This window comes from Phocoena sinus, chromosome X (assembly GCF_008692025.1).
Source record: "Phocoena sinus isolate mPhoSin1 chromosome X, mPhoSin1.pri, whole genome shotgun sequence".
In the NCBI taxonomy this organism is placed as follows: domain Eukaryota; kingdom Metazoa; phylum Chordata; class Mammalia; order Artiodactyla; family Phocoenidae; genus Phocoena; species Phocoena sinus.
Window position 1 is genome coordinate 37,357,135 of NC_045784.1, and position 22,844 is coordinate 37,379,978.

Genomic DNA, 22,844 nt, shown 5'->3' on the forward strand with positions numbered 1-22,844 from the left:
CATCTTGACTGGAATTCTTTACTGACTTTAATTTCGACCCTCTACTACATTTTTCATACGGAGTCTAGGGGTCTCTCTACAGTGTACAAATCCGATTATATTATTACCTTGGTAAAATTATTTCTATGTGCTCTACCACCTACAGAATAAACTTTAAAGTCTGATCAAATGTCACCTCCTCAGAAAGGGCTTCTGTGAACACCCTATCTGAAGTAGCATCCTCATCACTCTCTATCTCTTACGTGGCCCCTGTTCTTCATAGCACTTATCATTACTGGCTATTAATACCACACATTTACTGTTAGTTTGTCTCTTCCACTAGAATATAAGTTTCATGTCGGCATAGACTTTGAATTACTCACTGTTAAATCCTCAGCACCTAGAACAGTGCCTGGAACATTGTAGGCATTCAATAAACACTTGTGAATGGATGTATTAAATCCTTAACATGGCAGCAAAAGCTCTAGACATATCAGAGCAATTAAGAATGAGGGCTCTAGAGTCAAACTGCCTAGGTTGGAATCCTGGCTGCAGCACACCAACTTTGTGACCTTGAGCAAGCCACAACCTCCTAAGCTGCAGTTTTCTCATCTGTAAAATGGGTTTAGTAATTAACCTTAGTGGGTTGTTGAGAGGAATTAACAGACAATAAGCAAGTATAAAGTGTAGCAGTGCAGTTACACACATCACCAGAGGTTTTTATTATTACATGTCCAAGCTCATCTCCAGTCATTCTCTCATCTTGTACCTTGTTCCAAAGTAACAGCCGACTATTATTAATAGTTCCCCAACCATATAAGCTGAGTCAGATTTCTGGCCATTCCACATGCTCTTTGCCTTGCCTATAATGCTTACCTCCTTTCCCACTCATACAGCCAATTTGCCTCCCATACACTATTAAACTCTTCCAGTGAGAACCCTAGCCCAAGCATGGAAACAGAAGTGGGCTTTTATTTGCCCTGGCTGGACATGGAACAGATCCCAGATTCAAAAGGAGGTTATCCATAGGGGGTCAGGTCAATACCTTAGGATACTCAGGGTTTTAGAAGAGAAGGAGGAAACTGAGATAATCAGATAAATTCATTCACTCATTCATTCATATGCTCTTATTCTGTCTGGAACGTCAAGTAAGAGAAGCAGAAGGAAATACTTGGCCTTTCAGGTCATGCAGACTTGGGGACTGGGGCGCCTGTTTGGGGCTATGTGCAAGTCCTTGAGTAAACAGGGCAAGCTGGTCTTTCCAGAGCAAAGTAGATGCAAAACCCCAAGGGATGAAGGGAGTAGTGACCCGTTTCCTGAGGTTTTTCTTTCTCATTCTTATGAGGCCTGACTTCATTCTGTTTCCTTTCTTTACATTTCATGAGATTCCTATATCTTTACAACTTTTCTCTAGTTTTGTCCCTGCCATTACCACTTGGCAAACTCCTGGTCATCCTTCAAACCTCAGTATTGTCTCCTCTATGAGGGGGTCTTTCTCTTCTTTCCTCTCTTCGTCCTTCTCATTATAATTGTTTCCATGTCCATCCACCTCTGTCCTGAGCTTCTAGCTATATCTCTTAAAAGGCATTAAGAAACAAAAATTACTAAATGGATAAAGTTGGTGACAGAGTTAGGACAATAGTACAGGCCTCTCCATTTGTCCTCTAATATTTCACTCTCTCTCTCTCTCTCTCTCACTAAGGAAATGAGCTACCAGACAGGGATACCAAATGGGAGCAGAGATACCAAGAGAGCATATAGGGAGCATATCTCAGAACTGAGCTCATGCATCACATGGATATTGGTTGAGGATTAAGGGAGTTTAGTGAAGGATGGAACCAAGAAGTGCCAAAAAATTCTCTTGGGGCCAGTAACCTCACAATGATATGAAATCCACTCTACTTAACAGCATTCTGGTCAAGTCCACAGATATGGACTAAGGCCATAAAAATAAAACAGAATTTATTTACAACTCTGTCTAGATTTATACATGTAAGGTCAGTTTTAGAATGAAATGAGATATTTACTAATTAATATGACTGAGAGATTAGTTCAGTTATTTAGATTACAATGTAAAGTCTACAATTCTCATACAATGCTGGTAGGAATGCAAAGTGGTACAACATTTATGGAAGGAATCTGGCATTAACAACAGTATGAAATGATGTATGCATAAGGTTATTAATGTAAAAGAAGAAGACTGGAAATGATCCAAATGTCCACCAATAGAGAACTGGCTTAATAAACAATTCTATATCCATAATGGAGTACTAAGCAGATAAAAATAGGAATGAAGGAGATGTCTACACATTGCTATGGAGAGATCGCTGGTATTTTCATATTGTTAAATTAAAAATTATCAAAGTTTAGAAGAGAGTATATAAGACTGTGTAAGAAGGAGGTGCTATAAAAACATAAATATATACATATTTTCTTATATTTTCAAACAGAAATAGTGAAAAATAAAATTAAAACTAATTTTACAAAATAATTTCCTCTAAGGTGGGAAGTGGATGGGGATGCAAGCCAGACCTTTCTGAATGAACCCTATTCATAAGTTTGACCTTCCAATCATGTATATGTTTTTCATAATCTAAAAACAAAATTAAGTCAAAAAGAAATAAGAGGCAATCCCTAAAATTAAACTGATGCAGATATCTGAGTAAGATCAGGAGAGTATATCAGTGCAATACCCTGGTTGTGATATCATACTAGTTTTGCAAAATGTTAATGTTGGGAGAAACTGGGCAACATCTATTCAATACAAGGATCTCTAAACCTAACTCTATGTCAAGCTTGTGGCATAACCACAAAGAGAACAGTTATTTAAGTGACTTTAAAATCCAGTGTTTTGATTGTGCATCCCTACTGGGATACACTCAAGGATGAAAAGAAGAGCTAAGAAATCCTAATCTGTATTCAGTAGTCTTACTTTTATTATATATTTAAACTAGTAGGAGGAAACAAGTATGTTAATGTGGCAAGAAACCCCGATTTTCAGTGAAAAGATGTACAAATATAAAATTGTTTAAATTAAGTAAAATTTTACTAAATTATGCTAAATATTATGGTATTATGTTGAGTGAAATAAGTCAGAGAAAGACATGATGTGACTTATATGTGGAATCTAAAACATAAAGCAAAGGAGTGAATATAACAAAAAAGAAACAGACTCACAGATATAAACAGAGAAACAAACTTGTGGTTACCAGTGGGGAGGGGTGGGGGCAAGGGGTAGGGGATTAAGAGGTACAAACTATTATGTTATAAAGTAAATAAGCTACAAGGATATATCATACAACACAGAGAATACAGGCAATGTTTTATAATAATTAGAAATGGAGTACAACCTTTAAAAGTTCTGAATCGCTATACTGTATACCTGTAACATACATATTAATTTTACATCAACTATACCTCAATTTAAAAAATAATTTAAAAATTAAAAAAATGAAGTAAAAACTGCATAATTTCTTTCTTGCTTTTGAAAAACTTTATATTATGGAAAATTTCAAAAGTAGAAAGTGTAGAGTAATGAAGGCTCATATATCCATTACCCTGCTCCAACAATTAACAACTCACTGGCTAATCCCATTTTACCTATACTTCAATCCAGTACCCACTGCTCACCCCTCACCTGATTCTGAAGCAAATCCCAGGCTTTATGCATAAATATTTCAGTACTTACCTCCAAAATGTAGAAACTCTTTTTGTAAAATAAAATTATAAAATCATATACTAAAGACTTTAACAATTCCTTATTATCTAATAAATGTCTCACTAAATAAAAATCCGTAATTGTTACTTTAAACTGGAAATAATGGTGTAAACTCATAGTTTCATGTTTGTTTGCTTGTTTAATTGTGATCGAAGAAAGCTTTTTAGTTTCTAATAACTTTAGATTTACATAAAAATTGCAAAGATGGTACAGAGAGTTCCTGTATACCCCTCACTCAACTTCCCCTAATGTTAACATCTTAGGCAACTACAGTAAACATGTCAAAACTAAGAGACTAATACTGGTACATTACTATTAACTCAACTCCAGATTGTATTTGGACTTCACAGTTTGTTGACTAATGTACTTTCTTTGTTCTGAAGTTTTTTTCATTTTTAGATGACTGTTGTGGGTTTTGGGGGAAGGCTACCACAGAGGTGAAGTGCCTTTCTCAGAACACCACCTCAGGGGGCACGTGATATCCACATGACTTATCATCAGTGATGTTAACTTGATTCTTTGGTTAAGAGGGGTCAGCCAGGTTTCTCCACTGTAAACTTACTATGTTCCCCTTTCTACGCTCTGTTCTTCAAAAGCGGGGTCACTAAGTCCAGTCTACCCTTAAGGTGGGAGGGGATTATCTACATATATTATTTGGAATTCTTCTGTAAGGAAGGTTTGTTTCTTCTTTCCCATTTATTTATTTGTTCAATAATTTCTTTATATTAGTATGGGCTCATATATACTTAATTTATACCTTGGGTTATAGTCTAGTACTATGCTATTTATTTTGTTGCCCAAATTGTTCCAGTTTTGGTCACTGGGAGCTCTTTCAGGTTGGTTCCTGTGACCTTTTCACGTGTCCCCATCTTTTTGTTTTTTGACCACTTCCTAACTTCCAGGCACTGTAAAATGCTCCAGGCTTACTTGTATTTTCTCTGCCCCAGTCCTAGAATAATAATTTCTCTAAAGAGCCTCAGTTCCTTCTATTAGAGAATGTATTTATAAATGAATATGTGGGTGTGGGCTTGCTCATTACTACTGCAGTGCAGTTGCTTCTAAGGTCCTCTCAGTGGCAGAAACGTATGTATGTGTACTAACCCATTCACATGTATCTATATTTATTTCTGTATCTATCTACCTGTATGTACATATGTATATATAAGTACATATGTATATATACATGCAAACACATATCTATACATACGTGTGCGTGTACACATATTAAACTAAATATGTTGTCATTCCACCACCTCCAACTCTAATCCAGCACCACAGGGTTCATTCTAGCCTTCATTCTTGCTTATTTGTAACTTTTTTCTCTGACAGAATTTTAAACTTCTGTATATTTAAAAAAGTCAATATACAAAAAAGTCCAATAATGTAAACAAAATTAAAAAGGCAAACTTTGGCAAAATATTTGCAAATACATGAAAAAGGTAAATATCCTTAGTAAATAAAGAATTCTTACAAAATGACAAAAACCTGAAGAAAGTGAACAGATGAAAAAGAAATGGGTAAACATACATTTAAAATATTTGACCACACTAGCAACAAAACAAATGCAAATTAAACCAAAATGTCATTCTGACCTATCAAAACGTAAACATGAATGCTCTCATCTACCACTGGTTTGAATATAAATTGGTACAATCTTTATGAAGAATAACATGACACTATGTAAAAGGAGTTTTAATTCTATTGGCTAGACTTCTGATAGGTGATGTGTCTCAGTGAAGACAACAGAAAGGTTGGATAAAAAAAACTTCCTTAAAGCATCAACGTACTAACCAAATTGTCAGGAATATTGGCTAAAGAATGGGAACTCAGAGAGGTAAAGCCAAGGATCAGAGTCCTTCTTGTCCTGGGGACATTTGCTTATACAGCAGATCTCTAAGGGGAAAAAAGTCAGAATTCAGGGTAATATCATAAACTACTCTCCAACGTTGACCTAGGATCCTAAAGAGCTAGCGGTGAACCGGAAGTGATCAGCCCCTTCACATACTTGCAATCTGGCTTTCTCTCTGAATGGCCCTGAAAATCTAAGCCTTGAACCTTGATTAAGATAGTCCCAGACTGCTACTGCTTAAAGGTGCCTAGTAAAAGCAAATTAGAGTTCTCTCTAGAGGAAGAAAGCATCGTTCAACGCCAATAATTTTCAAAATAATTTCTAGCACACGGTCAAAATGAATCAGGTACATAAAAGGGCAAGATATTTTGACCAAGAACCAGCAAAAATGACAGATAATAAAGACAAACAGGGATTTCATATACTGAGATTATCCAACATAGATTATTAAATAATGAAGTTTACTGTGTCCCAGAACATAAAAGCTGAACTTGAATTTTTTTTGCAAAAAAGAGAAAAAATATAGATTTTAAAAAGGAAAAACACAAAATTCAGAAAAGAAGGTAGAAAATATAGAGAATACCATAAGGTATGCTTATATCTATACTTAATTGGGTCACAAAGGTGATGAGAGAAAGAAAAAGGCAGAGGCAATATCTGAAGAGATAATGGCTGAGAATATTCCCTAACCATAAATAATATCAATACACTGATTCAAGAGACCTAAAAACCTAAGGCAGGATTAAAACACACACACACATACACACCCCACATCACAGAGAAAACTACAGAAAACAAAAGATGAATAAAACATTTTTTCAATAACCTGAAAAATAAAGATAGACTACCCTCAGAGAAAAGTGACAGACTGCTAGCTGAATTGTTAATATCAATGGAAGCCAGAAGACAGTAGAATGATACCTAAGGTAAAGAAAATGCCAGCCTAGAATTCTCTACTCAGTGAATATCCCTCAACACTAAAGGGAATCTAAGGAAATTCTGAAACAAATGGAGTTCGCACCCAGCAGACTGACACAAGGAAAATGAATCCAGATAAAACCTTAGAGATGCTGAAAGAATAAATAACAGAGAAAGGATGTGTGTAGGTAAATCTAAATGAATAAAAATAATAACTTGGAGTGATGTAAATACATGTAACATGCATTTATACACACAAATATAATTTAAATACATGAAAACAATAGCCTATAAGTCAAGGTTGCATTATATGGAATTAATGTGTTCTACAGTGCTTGTACTGTTCAGGAAGACAGTAATGGTATCAATATTAGGATTTGATGAATTAGGGAGGCATACTGTAATTTCTGGGGTACACACTCAGCAAAGGGTGCTAAAACTTCCAAATTAATAGAACAAAAATGAAATGATTAAAGAATATTCAACTGATCCAAATAAATCAGGGAAGGTGAAGAAACATGTAATAGGTGGTATAAATAGAAAGCAGGGCTTCCCTGGTGGCGTAGTGGTTGAGAGTCTGCCTGCCGATGCAGGGGACGCGGGTTCGTGCCCCGGTCCGGGAAGATCCCACATGCCGCGGAGCAGGTGGGACCGTGAGCCATGGCCGCTGAGCCTGCGCGTCCGGAGCCTGTGCTCCGCAACGGGAGAGGCCACAACAGTGAGAGGCCCGCGTACCGCAAAAAAAAAAAAAAAAAAAAAAAGAAAGCAATAAGGCCACAATGTCAATCAAAATATACTAAAATTAAATGTAAATGGAATAAATGCTTCAGTTAAAAGACAAAGATTGAGAGTCCAGAATAAAAAAACAACTGTATGCCTTTAACACGAGACGCATCTAAAACCCAAGGATACAAGAAAGTTGAAATTTAAAAAGGAAATAAATCCTAGAAAATTAAACCCAAAGTAGAAGGATGGAAATAACAATAAACAGAAATTACTGAAATAGAAAATAAACACACAATAAAAAGGATTTACAAAGCTAAAAGTCACTGTTTAAAAGACTGATAAAACTGGTAAATATCTGGCAAGGTTGAGACAGAAAAAAAAAAAGGCATAAATTGCTAGTATCAAGAATGAAAAAGATCCTGTAGAGACAGTATGAACCCCTTTATGACAAAATTGTTTAAAGTTTAGATAAAATGCACTCATTCCTAGAAAAATACAATTCACCAAAAGTGACAGAGTAATAACTGGAAAACCTGAATATTCCTATAAATATTTAAGAAACTGAATCGGAAATGAAAACCCTTCTTATAAGAAAGTCTGGCCTGGATGGGTTTATAAGTGAGTTCTACCAATCACATAAGAAAAACAACAAACAGAGAATACTCCTCAATTCATTTTATGAGTCTAGCATAATCTAGATATAAAAACCTGATATAGATAGTACAAGAAAATTATAGTATAATCTTCCCACAAATATGGATGTAAAAAGTCTAAACAAAATATAAGCAAACCAAATCTAGCAATATATAAAAAGGATTATACGTCATGACCAAGTGTGGTTAACCAAAGAATCAATGAAATTCATTGCATTAACAGAGTAAAGAAGAAAACCATATGATCATTTCAATATACACAGAAAAAAAGCATTTGATAAAATTCACCGTCCATTTATGCTTAGCAAACTCTAAGATCAGAAATAAACAAAGATTTGCTATCACCATTATTCTGGATATTTTACCCACTGCAGTAAAGTCTAGAGAAAGAAATAAAATGTAAAAGAATTAGAAAGGAATAAACAAAATCCTCTTCATACACAGATGATACGATCAGGTATGCAGAAAATCCAAACAGTTCTACAGAAAAATTATTGGAATTGATGGAGCTTGATGAATAGAAGGAGTATATGTCAATACAAGGAAGGAGGGAAAGAGAGAAAGAGAGAGACTGATCTACCTTTTTTTTTTGGCTGTGCCATGCAGCATACGGGATCTTAAGTTTCCCGACCAGGGATCAAACCCGTGCCCCCTGCATTGGAAGCGTGGAGTCTTAATCACTGGATGGCCAGGGAAGCCCCAGACTGATCTACTTTTAAAAGCAAATACCTAAGAATCTAACAAAAAATGTACACAACTTCTATGGAGAAAAGTATAAAACTTTATTGAAAGACATCAAAGACCTAAATAAATGGGAAGACAGACACCATGTTCCTAAAGTGGAAGACTCAATAATAAGTCTGTCAATTATTCTCAAGTTGCTTATAAAGATTTAATAATTCAAGGCAAAATCCCAACAGTTTTTTAAGTGTATGTGTGTGTGTGTGTGTGTGTGTGTGTGTGTGTATAAATTGACAACTTGATTCTAAAATGTATATGGAAAATGCAAAGACAAGTACAGCTCTCAAGACACGTCTGAAGAAGAACAAAGTGGAAGGCCCTGCTCTATCAGTTACCAGGACTTACTGCAAAGCCATAGTAAAGAAGACAACAGCACAATGCCGGGCAAATAGGCCAAGGGACCAGAATAGAGCCCAGAACAATCACAGCTATACAGATGCCTGGTTTACGGCAAAAGTGGTACTGCAGAGCAGTGTTTTCAGTAATTGTGCTGAGACTATTGAATATCCATATGGGAAGAAATGAAACTAGACTGCTACCTCACAGTATACCCCAAATCAATTCCAGATGGATAATAAAACATAGGAGAATATCTTCATAATCTCAGGGGAGTAAATATTTCTTAAACAAGATACAAAAACACTGGCCATAAAATTAAAACTGATAAATTAGACTATATTAAAATCACAAACTTCTGTTAATCAAAATATACCATTACAAGAATGAAGAGATAGGTCACTAAATGGCAATTAGGGAAGAATAATCGGGAAAAACTACAAGGAGATTCTACTACACACCAACTGGCAAAAATTCCAACAATGCCAAGTATTAGTAAGGGTGTGTAGCATAGGTAGTAATTAATCATGAGAATTAAAGGAAGGCACTGTGAATAAGGACAAACAACAGTATTTTAAACAGGGGCAGTGACAGGAAAACTAGGACTTGGATCACCTTAGAGAGGCATATACCATTGGTAAAGGGTCAGTTTATACATCTACTTTAGAAAATAGCTTGGTATTATCTAGGAAAACTGAAGCTGTACATACTCTGAAACCTATTAATTCCACTCCTAGGTCTACACCCTATATGAACGTTTACTTAGGTACACCAGGATACAGGTACAAGATTGTTTACAACAGTATTGTTCAAATGGCCAAATCTGGAAACAACCCAAATACATATTAACATTTACATGAATAAATAACTTGTGAATGTTTGTTCACTAACACTATATGGCAACAAAGTGAAGGAGATCAAACTAACCTGGATATTCTCACAGACCAAAACACGTGTATACTCTATGATTCCATGTAAGTAAAGATTAAAAAGATAGAAAACACTGAAATACACTATTCAGGGATATCTATTTAGATGGTATAGATATAAAAACATGGAAGTGAAGTCTAGATTAAAGTTAATTCTGAGAGAGGCAGGGGGTTATGATCAGAAAGGGGAATTCGAGAGCTGTTGAGGTGCTGGCAGTTTTAAAATTCCTTGACTTGGGTTGTACGTGGCTGTTTACAATAATTCTTTATGTTTGTATAGTTCTGTGTATGCATTTTTCTAAATGTAATACATTCTATTGAAAAAGGTTAAATCTATGTGTGATGTAGGTGTTTGTATGCATTCATACACTAATTCCAATATCCAGTAATTCTACTCCTAAAAACTTATCTTGAGAAAATAGGCAATCAGGGGGTGAGCACAAGTAACTATGTACAAGAATATTATTAATCATAACATTATTTCTAATACAGAAAACAGAAAACAGTGTAAATGTCCAACTTTAGGGAAAATATTAAATATGGCACATGCATATAGTTCAGACATCTTAATGCAGCCATTAAAATGTTGTATCTAGAAAGTATTTAATGGTATAATAAAATGCTTAAAATTATTAAGTTAAACGAATCAGGATACAAAATTGCATATATAAAATGATCTCAATTTAGTGCAACTGTGATCATGACTATACATAGAAGGAAATGTTCTGAAATGCTCGTTGTGATTACCTTTTTGCAAATGGTATTTTTGTCATTATAATTTTCCATAATTTCTAAATTTGTACAAAGAATGTATATTACACTAAAAACAACTTATAATTTTCATTTTAAATGAACTACTTCTTTTAAATAACAGAAAGTTAACTGACTTTTCTTCCTATTTTATATGTACATAAATTTATTCAAAATTATTTTAGTGGTTGAAGATGAGCTTTCATATATAAAAAAATTACGAGACTGACAACTTCAAATACATTTCTAAGATAGTAGGAGTCAGGATGCAGTTTGTTTCCTAAAGTATTCAAAGCTTAATATCTATTCTACACTGTAACATCTCAATCTAGGATTTGTTTTATACAAAAATTGGGACACCTACATTTTTTTCCCAATAGATATCAAAATGATACAGTAATAACAGTTAAAAGTTTTTTTAAAACCCCAAACTCTGCAATTATCTTTATAGGCAAGTATATTTTGTTTGCAGATCCAGAAGTTTATTAACTCAAACCCTTCTCCTGTTGACCTCTACTTTAGTTTGTGCAGAAAAGAGTTAACTATTTAAGTATTTAACCAGGCCTAACTATTATCTCTCAAAAGGCTTGCAAGGCCTGCCTACAAGGTTGGCTCTTGATTGGCATCTGGGAACTTGGAGGGGTTCCTCCCCTCCTAATTGAAAAGAGTGGCTCACTGTGTCTAAACTGCTTGTGCAAACAATATGATTTATCCTGAACACTCGCTTTCTTTCTGGGAGTCTGGAATTTGGTATGCACCAGGCAGAGGGTGCTTACATGACAAGCCCCCGAGAAAAACCCTGCGCTCTGAGTCTCTAATGAGCTTCCCTGATAGACAACATCTCACATGTGTAGTCACAAATGTTTGCTGGCAGAAGACCCTTGGAAGCTTGTGCCTTGTTACCCCTGGACTTCAATTCATGCACTTTCTCCTTTTGCTGATTTTGCTTTATACCCTTTAGCTATTAATAAATCATAGCTGTGAATATGCCTATATGCTGAGTCCTGTGAGTCCTCGTAATGAATCATCAGACCTGGGTATCCCTGACACATAGTTAAAATGCAACTAAACATTTAGTATAGTGGTAAACCTAAGTCAAGAGAAATGTTTAATTTTAAAAAGTTAATGACACAGAAGTTGTTTTCTTTCAACTAGCATTTATCAAAGGCCTACACAGTCACTCAGCTAGGTCCTTTCTTGTATCTTAGCTTACTGAATTACCATATCAAGTTTCTAATGTTTACTAGGACCAAGCAGTATTTCCCAACCATTTCCTATTACCCAGCACTTAAGTAGGCATTCAATAAATATGTGCTGAATGAATGAATAGCAATTTCTATCATTACCCATAAAAACAAAAAATCAAAATAGATAAAATTAGCTATAAAAATATGTACAAATGTTCATATAAATTAAAATGCTATAGTCTAGATTTTTCTTGCTTGATATGAAACAAATATATTTTCTCTTAAGTGGCAAATTTGCTGGTAAGTAGTAATCAGTTCTACTCTATCAGTATAAATGAATTCCACAAACATTCCCTTCCCTGAGCATAAACACCAGACTAAAAATAAAATTTTAAAAATAAAATTTAAATAAATAAAGAGCTTTCAGTCTATCTCCTTTGTGAGCTTCAAAAATACAAACTGTTAATATTATTTTAAAAGATACAAACTATTGTTTTCATGTCAGAAATGTTTTAAGACCATATTTAATTACTGTATAGTCTCCCTGTGGTATATGTAATCATTCTATAATAAGGTAATTAAAATTTCTTGGCCAGCCAATTTAGGATTTGCAGCTTAACTTCAAGTATCAGACATTACTAAACATAAGCTTTGATGTGTGACTTAGAAATAAACATTTAATTTTTGGTGGGGTGCAGGGTGTGTGTGTGTGTGTGTGTGTGTGTGTGTGTGTGTGTGTGTGTGTGTGTGTGTATGTGACATGACACAGCCCTGTCTTTAAAATTGAACCTACGTTTTAAATGTTTATTTTAAAAAATAACAGCAAACCGCTACAAACAAGTCCTAATTTAAGTATAATCCCAAAGCAATAGATATAGTATAAACACATGCAGATTCGTAACAAACTACTGAGTGTGTTGGGAAAAATGACAACATAGTCTCGAAATAGTATTACCCCTACTTTAAAGGTCAATCATCTCTTGACCCCTCACTTCTAGACCCACATTTGTTGAAACTGAATCTCTAGGGGTTGGGGCCTGGGTACATGCTGGTTTAACGAGCTCTACTCAGGATTTTCCAATGCTAACTTTTGAAATCTACTGCTCTAATCTTATCCAGTGCTAAAATTTTGGTTCTGTCTCTGTATTTGAGTATGCTTTAAACTTATAAATCATTTGTATCAACTAGTTCTAAGGATTTGCTAACATGATAAGCAACAAGATTGAGCCATATAATTTCATGACTTCAGTTTAGGGAAGAAAAGGGAGAGCTGGTTATAGATAGTCTGTGGCAAAGAAAGATATGGATACCATAATAAGAAACTCACTGATAACCCAAATATATTGTTTGGTCTAGCCTTTTCTCCATCAAAATTATCAGAGCTATTTCCAAGCAGCCAACAAACAGCAAAGTCAACCGACCTTATCTCATTTGCCTTCCATTTCCTGTCTACTCTGTATTGGTGTCATGTCAGAAAACTGTGGAAAGGATCCAGATAACCCATAACCTGAGCAGTGAGACCCTGAATACCAGGGGTCATTAGATCTATTGCCAGAAAAATTCTGGTGTAGCCTTGTCTACATTGCAGCTATGTAAGCAATCTCTTACCTAGCCAGTAGGTGGAGACATGCACAAACTTACTGCTTTGCTCTTTGATCTACAGGACTTTAAATCTTACAGTAGTGTATGGTTTGGGTTTGTTCATTTGTTTTAAACTGCAGAAATCAAAAGGAATGCAAAAAACAGGGCAAGGACAACTGTCAAGGTAAATTTACAAAAAAGGATAATACAAAAGAACAATTTTATATTTCTATATTGTTTCTAGCCCTTTTGAGAAACAGCTATTTTAACTGTGAATTTATAATCTACTTCCAGATTCCTAGAGCTAATATAACAATTCTAAATTGAGAAATAGGTCCTTTAAAAATTCATGTTCAATCAGGGAAAGCAACATTAACTGACTATGACATGATACTAAGGAGTTATTGTTGATTTTGCTAGATATGACAACAGTATTTTACACACACACACACACACACACACACACACAGTCCTTATAAATACAAACGGGAGTATTTATAGGTGAAATGATATTGCTTTAGAAATTGCCAAGAAAAAAAAGACAACAGTAAAGGATAGATAGAACAAGAACGGCAAAGTATTGATAACTACTGAAGCTCAGTGATAGGTACACTGAAGTTCATTATACTATTTTCTTTTATTTGAAAATTTCCAAAATAAAAGGTTAAAAACTAGGAAGCCATGTTCTAGTGATTTGGGTTAACAGTGAGATTAGGGGGCCAGTAAATATGCAACTTTAATGAGGTCTTATTCTCAATATATAGCCATCAATGAATTATTCCAAACACAACTGAATCATACAAAATTAGCTATATAAAAAATCCCACATAATTCAACATTGAGAAACTAAAACTAAGCTGTTAAATCCACTGGAAACAATACCTTATCATTGTAGAGCAAGTCACCACTTTATAAGGTGAATTCACACAGTTATCTCATCTAGTTTTCATAACCTTATGAAGATTTTAAAGTTAAGAGATTATGGCCAAAGTCACATAATTAGTAAAAGTGACAGAGTTGGGATACTAATCCAAGTTTTATGACACCAAGGATCATCTTCTCTCTACTATACTGTCACTTAGACCCCTTTGAAACAGACAGCAAATGTGAAATTTAGGTAAATTTTAAAATTTGGCTTTCTGTGCTCATTACTTCATAGTATATGGCAAAATCTGGTTTTTAGTTTTCTCAGTGAATAAAAATATGGACAGGGCTTCCCTGGTGGTGCAGTGGTTGAGAATCCGCCTGCCGATTCAGGGGACACGGGTTCGTGCCCCGGTACGGGAAGATCCCACATGCCGCGGAGCGGCTGGGCCCGTGAGCCATGGCTGCTGAGCCTGCGCGTCCGGAGCCTGTGCTCCTCAACGGGAGAGGCCACAACAGTGAGAGGCCCGTGTACAGCAAAAAAAAAAAAAAGGACAGAAACAGATTTCTTGAATAAAGAATAAAATGAAAATAATTATAATATCTTAAAATTGGAAGGGACGTTAGAGGCTCTCTCTAGTCCAAAATTAAAACCTTTTCTTCAGGACCTTTGGATGGATCCAGCTTTAGCTTGAGCATTTCTAGTGAGGAACGGCAGACTCTGTAAGACAGCCGCTACATTCGTGGACAGCCACTTCATTCATACCTGCCACCTGTTGATTATAGTTACAGCTCCTCACCCTACACTGAATAAATACATAATCCTCTTACATTTGACGATATTTCAAAGAACTAAAGACATCCATCATGACCTGCTATGGGCTTCTGATCTGGGGACTCTTATAGAGGTAAAAGAAGATCAGTAGATTCTTGGGTAACTAAAGTCTCCCCATCTTTTCAACAGCTCCTCCATGCCAAGTGGTCTTCAAAGTGGGACTTGGGTATCTCTGGGAGTACTCAAAGCCCTTCCAGGGGATACATGTATTAGGATATTTTTAAGGCATTTAAGCCATATCTACATTTGCCATAATTTGGTCTGTCTGAAAACAAGTCTGTGGTCTGCTGAGTTCTCTTCTGTATCTCCACTCGAAGGAACCCATCTCAAAAGACAAACCGCTCACCCATCCTGAAAAGCCTGCCTAATTTCAAAAAGACAATGGGGGAATGCAAAGCTACCGAGGGAGGGAGCCATCTGTGAGAGCAAAACAGCTTTGGAAAGGAAGGGAAGAGCCACCTTACTTCATGCAGACAATATATTCACGGCAAAACCTTATCTAGTTTAGAATTATAAATCAATAGTAAGATGACTGTCACAGTGATGTCTATTAACACTTTAATTTTATTTGAAAAATGAAGTCAGATTTTTTTCTGACAGAAAGCAAGTCTGATTTGGCTGACTAGTTTGACAATGATGACTAGCTTTGCAATTTAGGTCACATAGCAGACATTTTCCATAAATTGAATGAGATAAAGGTACAGCTCGAGATTTTTGAAGAAAAAATATTTTTAAAAATATACAAAACACTAAAACTTACATCCTTACAATAAAAGTTTGTATATATCAACTGAAAGATATGTGTGGAGGTACACAGTTTTCAAACATCTTTTAGCAGGATTGCTGACAAAGATTTTGAAGGCTGTGAGTCTATGACAGAATTTCTAGGCTCTTTCCCACTCTGGCTATCCCCTTCTGGAAGCATGCCAGTGTCCTGCTTACTAGGAACACCCCAGGGAGAATGAGCAATACACAGCACACTGGGCCTATGGCTTGGGTCTGAATACTATACACTTCTAATTAAGGTATCTGAAGGTTCCATTCAAGGCTTTTAAAGCTGCTGCAACAACTAACTGAATTGTTTACATATTTTTCATATAAGCAGTTACAATTAAGTTCATAGTGATCTTGCACTTATATATGTGAATGAATGAGTTTACGTTAACTGGTCTTAAATTTCACCTTCTTTGTTTCAGCTCCTTTGCTACAAACTTGCAAAATATTTTAAAATTTGGTCTAGATATTCAATGTATTAAGCTAGCCCTCTGTAGGGGGCAGCTTCTAACAAGGCTCCCAGTAATCACCAGCTCCAGGTCTTCACATCCTTGTATAATCCCTTCCCCTTGTGTGTGGACTGGATCTAGTGACTTATTTCTAACTAACAGAATATGGCAGAAGTGATTGTGTGTGATTTCAGAGATTAGGTTACAAGACTGATGTCTGTCTTGTTCCTACTCTTGTGCTCTTGCTTGCTGGCCCTGATGAAGCCAGCTGCCATGGAGCTGCTCTACAGAGAAGCCCAGTGACAAGGAATCTAGGGAGGTCTTGGGCCAACAGCACATGAGGAACTAAGGCCCTCAGTCTGAGAGTGTGCTTCCAACAACCATGTGAGTGAGCTTGGAAGCAGATCCATCCCCAGCAGAGCCTTAAAATGACTTCAGCCCTGGCCAACGCCTTGATTACCACCTTGTGAGAGACCCTAATCAAAGTCACTGATTACAATTTTGAACAGAATAGTATGCCATCCCATAAGGCTTTATATAATCTCTTTGGACACGATCATCCAAACAGCTATGAAACTACCCAATTATACTATCCTTAGCTCACATTCCTCCATCTTATTGACAAAAATTTTGTGAGAAACATGTCGAGTGGCTTACTAAAATCAAGATATATGGCTGTCTACAGAATTTCCTTCATATGCCAATATGGTGATTATATCAAAAGAGGAAGTTATGTCAGTTATTACTTGTTTTTAGTTGCTAGAGAGGCTGGCTACATGGAGGCCTCTACTCCCATCCCGATCCTTTTCACTAAGACTCTTGTAGTCAGAACTTTATATTTTGGGACCTCCTATTCCTCTGAACTCTATTTCTTCTTCTCTGAAGTAGGCTAAAACTGTGAGGGTAACTGAATATGCCCAACTTTTGCTTCCTTAGCCATTGTGAACCTTACGATGAGATATTCCTTTTATTCTTATTACTTTAGGTCTTTCTAAACAGATGAGTTCACAAGTGTTTTTCAATTTTAAGAGAAAAGCGTCAGCATTATCTAAGATCAACATTGCTTAAAACTTTAACCCTAAAACAAACAAAAAAAACCACTTCAGCCCCTTCGGAAAAGAGAATGTATACTCACAATTCAAAAACCATGTAAAGCATTCCATCTGAGCTATATGTCTCCAATAACTCTACAATGTGGGGATGTTTCAGCATATGACAGATACTGGCTTCCCGCTTTAGATCTGCAAAACAAACACATAACATTTTGTTAGGCAGGATCAAAAGACAATCAGAGTGAATGATGAATGAATGGATGTGATCTATGGTAACATGAAGACTCCTCTAACTATAGAGATGAAATCCCCCATTCAAGCTAAGCTTAACTTTTTGCCCTTTAAAATCTTTGACAATATAACTTGCTCATATTTCTTGCCAGCTTAAATCTATATACATTAGAGTCAGCTCTTATTAATAAGAAATGTAAATAGCACAAATACTTTCCTCAAACTCTTGTAAACAGGTAAACAGGTTTCAAAATTTATAACTCTTTCTTTTTTTTTTTTTTTTTTTTTTTGCGGTACGTGGGCCTCTCACTGTTGTGGCCTCTCCCGCTGCGGAGCACAGGCTCCGGACGCGCAGGCTCAGCGGCCACGGCTCACCGGCCCAGCCACTCCGCGGCACGTGGGATCCTCCCGGACCGCGGCACGAACCCGCGTCCCCTGCATCGGCAGGCGGACTCTCAACCACTGTGCCACCAGGGAAGCCCTATAACTCTTTCTTGATCAGCTAATAAGTAACTCAATTTGCTGTCTTGAATTTTACTTCTTTTTCTTAGTTTTCCCTAAATTGTCTAAGAATATGATGTTTATTCTTTAGCCTAAAATCTAGCATTTATAGACACACATCAGGGAAGTTACATGGAATAGGGGGCAAAAAAATAGTATGGTTAAACAGAAAAGGCACTACTCCCAACATCAAAGTCAGAATTTTTTTTTACATCATCTATAAAATGTGTTGGATAATTCAGGACACTACCCACAGTGTTATTTTCAAGAACAAATTCAGATAATGTAGGTAAGACTACTGTGTAAGTTACACAATACTATTTGGAAAATAAAAGTGTTAATATCCTCATTGCCATGCTCATCATCATTATCATCATCACCATCACACAAAAATAGTTTAGGCATAGGTATCACTTGCCATGTCTACATGGAACGAGATAATTAAAGCCTTCCTGTGTTAACAGTGCTGGAGTTTTACCTGCTTGCCAATGAATAAAATCCAATGTGACATTTTTTATATTTGGAAATAGAAGGGAGACAGGTAAAGAACGAAGGTTAAGGATATACTGCACAAAGCAGAAGAGATAACATTATCTCCTCTCTGATTTGCTAATTCAACTTAGTCTTGTCAACAAGAGCAATGGCTGCAGAAGGAACCTTAGAAAATTTACACAAGGTATATATAGGTGAGGAAAAGAAGTCAGTAAATATGACAAAAGAGAAGCCACCAGAAAAGGAAGAATCAATAATACAATATTAAGAAAGTCAAGGAAATAAGGGGAATTAAGGCATAGGTAGTTGGAGAAGGCTGAGAAAAGGCTGTAAGATTCAACCAGAAAAGACCATAAATGTTCTAAGATCAAATTCTGTGGAGAGGTCAGGTTCAAAGTCAGGATGCAGACAATTATATAATAAATTTAGATTTATCCTATCTCTCACTGGTCTAAGTACTTAATATGGTCATTGTCATTTAATGTCCCAACAAGCCTGTGAGGTAGGTATTTTACAGATGAGGAAACTGAGACTTTGAAACTTGTTCAAGATCACATAGCTATTACAAGGGGTAGGTTTTGAGCCCTGGCCTGTCTAACTCCAAAGTCAGTCCTTCCACAATGCCATGGTGTATTTAGACATGATCCTGGTAATAAGAAAGGAATAGCAGGGTCAAAGAAGGTTTGATTTGTTTGTTTTTGCAGTTGTTTTAAAGAGAACACTGTGTGTTTGTAAATGGCAGTGATGAAAATCCCATAGGATCTGGAGTCGGAAAACTTGGTGCCAGTCCAGCCCCTGTCACTACTACTTGCCGGCTGACTGCTAACCTCTACAAAATGCCTTCCTTATGGCAAATGAAATGGGGGACGTGATAGGTCATGCACAACCCACACAGTCTACAACTTCAGAGGGCAGCAGCATGATTCAAATGAGAGAATGGATGTGAAAGGACTGTGTGGAGTGCAGCACTGTGGGGCTGAGGGGGTTAAGGTGCTTCAGCGTTCATTGTGAAGGAAGAAATGAGAGACACATGAAACATGGTCTCCACCTCCAGGGGATGAGAGGTGTGAATAGGTGTGGCTTTTGCACTGGGAAGTCATAACTATGGGGAAGGCTTTTGACAAGTGCGCTGGAGGACCAGGCTGAAAAGCCAGACGACATAAATCAGATGCCTGCACAGTTTTTTCTCTCCCTTTAAGATTGTTCTGCCTTCTGATTCTATGAAAAGCTTAGGAGTTTTAGTACTCATTTTAATGTTTATCTCCAGCTTCTCATTTTACTGGAAGTCACCCTTTTCATATCTTCTGTTTTCACCTTAGTTTCTCTCTTTCCATTTCTTCCTATTCTGCTAAATGTCTCATTTTAATTCAGTGCTCTGACACTGGAGTTAAGAAGTAAAGAGAGATTTAGTGTTTGCCACAATGAACACTGGTCTTTTCTCCTGTTTTCAGTTTATTTTAAACTTTGCCCCTTTCATGTAACTACAGTGTTTCAATCCCCATATTCACCATTTGTCATGTGCCACATTTGTTATACTGAAAAATCATAAGTAGAAACGGACGCTCTAAAGACCCCTCTCTTTGACACGCACATGTCTGCTTGGTATATAACTGAACATGCTCCTGGTCTAGTCTCTTATCACTTTACCCATCCTCAAAATGAAGGAAGGATTGCTGGGGACCCTGCGTCCAAAGATTAAAACAATTTAAATATCACCAGATCTGACATTTCAGGGACTAAAATCCGAACACTGATTGAATAGCACAAAACTAACAACATAAAAATGTATTTGAATTTATAAGGGCAATGATGCAAAAGATGGCCTACATCTAGGATAGCTGCGGCACCATTTTCCATAATTCAAGTATCAATTATATGGGTGTATTAAACAGCCCAAATAGAAAATCACAGTTTACAAAACATGAATGCACCATATATGCATTCAAACTATAGATTCCAAGAATGTTAAGCTCAAAATGTTTGTTTTAGATGTGAATGTGAATTAAAGATGTATGTATTAACTGCTATTAACTCCTTGCTGATATAGCAAACTAAAAATAGTATTTTCCTACAAATCAGCTCATGAAGCAGACTAGGAAGGAATTCGAAAGTAGGTGATAATATGATTTGAAATTGTGATTATCTGGCTGCTTATAGATACTAGCTCAGAACATTCCTTTGAGTCACCTGACCCACAGTTACCATGGCTGTTTTGAAGTTCTACTTTATCTATAGTGACAAGGAAGAGTGGTACTCCTCCACTCTTCCTTGTACTTTTTCATTTTGTAATTTTGCAGGGAAGTTTTTAAAGATTTAAAAAATAATCTACTTCTATGTTTAGTGCCCCTACATTTAACTATGTGCCTATATTTCATCAACTTATTTTCTTTTAAAAGGGGCACTAGTAATATGGAAAGTAATATTAGGTCTTCTGATCAAAATTGGAGAAACACACTTCAATTGAATCAGCCCACTATATGGCATGAGAACTACTACTCCTACCGGTTTCCTAAGAAGTTCGAGCTGTCCAGCAACAGTAGAACAACTATGTCCTCCAGGGTCTACCTTTCCAGTCTGCCCCTCAAATGAGGGAGAGTTAGGAAAGCCGTTTCAGACGGTCTGTTTTAAAAAGAATTTTCCTGAAAAGTATTTATTATTCATTTTACTATTAGTTGTTCTTGGAATAGGAGAATTTTTCATGCTACCTTTTAAAAGTCAGATGCCACTTTCAGAGTGCCACGACTCTGTAGCAAGCTAATTTGACCATGGGGTCAAAAATAAGTTGGGTATTTACAAATGTGACTGAGGAAAGGAATGCTTTCTGACATTCTTAGCATTGGAGCAACAATCTCATCCTTAATATCTGAGATTTAAAGGTCAAATTTAAGAGTCAGCTTTCACAGAATCATTCAATAAGGATTCAGTTCAGCATCATCCAACAGAAATATAATGCAAACCACATATACAATTAAAATGTTTTCAGTAGCCGCATTAAAAAGTAAAAACAGGTGAAATTTATTTTAACGTATTTTATGCAATCCAATATATCCAAAGTATTATTATTTCAACATATAGTCACATTAAAAAGTATTAATGAAATATGTTACATTCTCTTTTTGTACTAAGTCTTTGAGATCCAGTGTGTTTTATACTTATAGCACATCTCAGTTGGGAGCAGTTGTATTTCAAGTGCTCAATAGCCACATGTAGCTACTGGCTACCAAATTAGAATGGTGCAGCTCTGGATAAATTGACTTGCTTTAATTATTATCCTCTTAATTGTGAGTTCTTCTGCGTTTCTTACACAACTATCTGTAAAGTCATTCAGTCATTCCAAAAAGAATCTAAATAGATTTTTTAACCATTTCTTTAAAAAGTGAAGTATAGTTAATTTACAGTGTTGTGTTAGTCTCAGGTGTACAGCAAAGTGATTCAGTTATAAATATATACATATATATACTCTTTCAGATTCTTTTTCATTATAGGTTATTAGAAGATACTGAATATAGTTCCCTGTGATAAACAGTAGGTCCTTGTTATTTATCTATTTTATATATAGTAGTGTGTACATGTTAATCCCAAACTCCTAATTTATCTCTTCCCCCCATACCCCCTGTTACCCCCTCTGGTAACCATAAGTTTGTTTTCTATGTCTGTAAGTCTATGTCCAAACAGATGTGTTATTAAAAAGCACTTCCATAGAAGTAAACTCTACAGCTTTTAACAACCCAAATCCATCACTTAATAACTAAATCTGGAATTTCTTCACTATTGTTAATCTAAATCCTTTACTTGTTTGGTAGTTTTTAATCGTTTTATCTTGCTTAATCTACCAAACACAAAAAGGGTAGTCAACATTCACTGTATAGCAGCCCTTTGGACCCTTCAAAATTTATTGAATGACCTTAGACTATGCAGCATAATATCTGGAATTTTAAGTGTCCCTCTGTAAGTCCTCATTTAATAATTGTCATAACCCTGTAGGTACATCTAGTTTCACTTTACAAAGGAAGAAACAGGCCCCAGGTTTAGTGAGATACATAAGCGGTTGAGATCACACAAGCAGTAAGTAGAGGAAGCAGAGCTAATAACTGAAGTCCAGTGCTCTCTACATGATACCACAATGGCTCCTGGGACTATGTAGTTTTTATATGTGCCCTTAAGATCCAATCATATAACAGTGTTAATGTGGTAACACTGACTTGAGTGAGAAGCTATCAAGACTGCTACAGAACCAGCATATTTCAGCTGCACTGTCACCAGTGATAATCAGAAATTA

The 22,844-nt window shown here is 36.1% G+C and overlaps 1 protein-coding gene across 4 annotated transcripts in view; it reads right to left on the reverse strand.

Annotated features, from left to right (window-relative positions):
* Window positions 1-22,844, reverse strand: part of CASK (calcium/calmodulin dependent serine protein kinase) — a 395,420-nt gene that overhangs the window by 216,262 nt on the left and 156,314 nt on the right. For all 4 annotated transcript variants that reach the window (XM_032619715.1, XM_032619712.1, XM_032619714.1 and 1 more), the window contains exon 3: window positions 17,425-17,530. In XM_032619715.1, coding sequence (XP_032475606.1) covers window positions 17,425-17,530 — 106 coding nt within the window. The remainder of the gene's footprint in view (window positions 1-17,424; window positions 17,531-22,844) is intronic.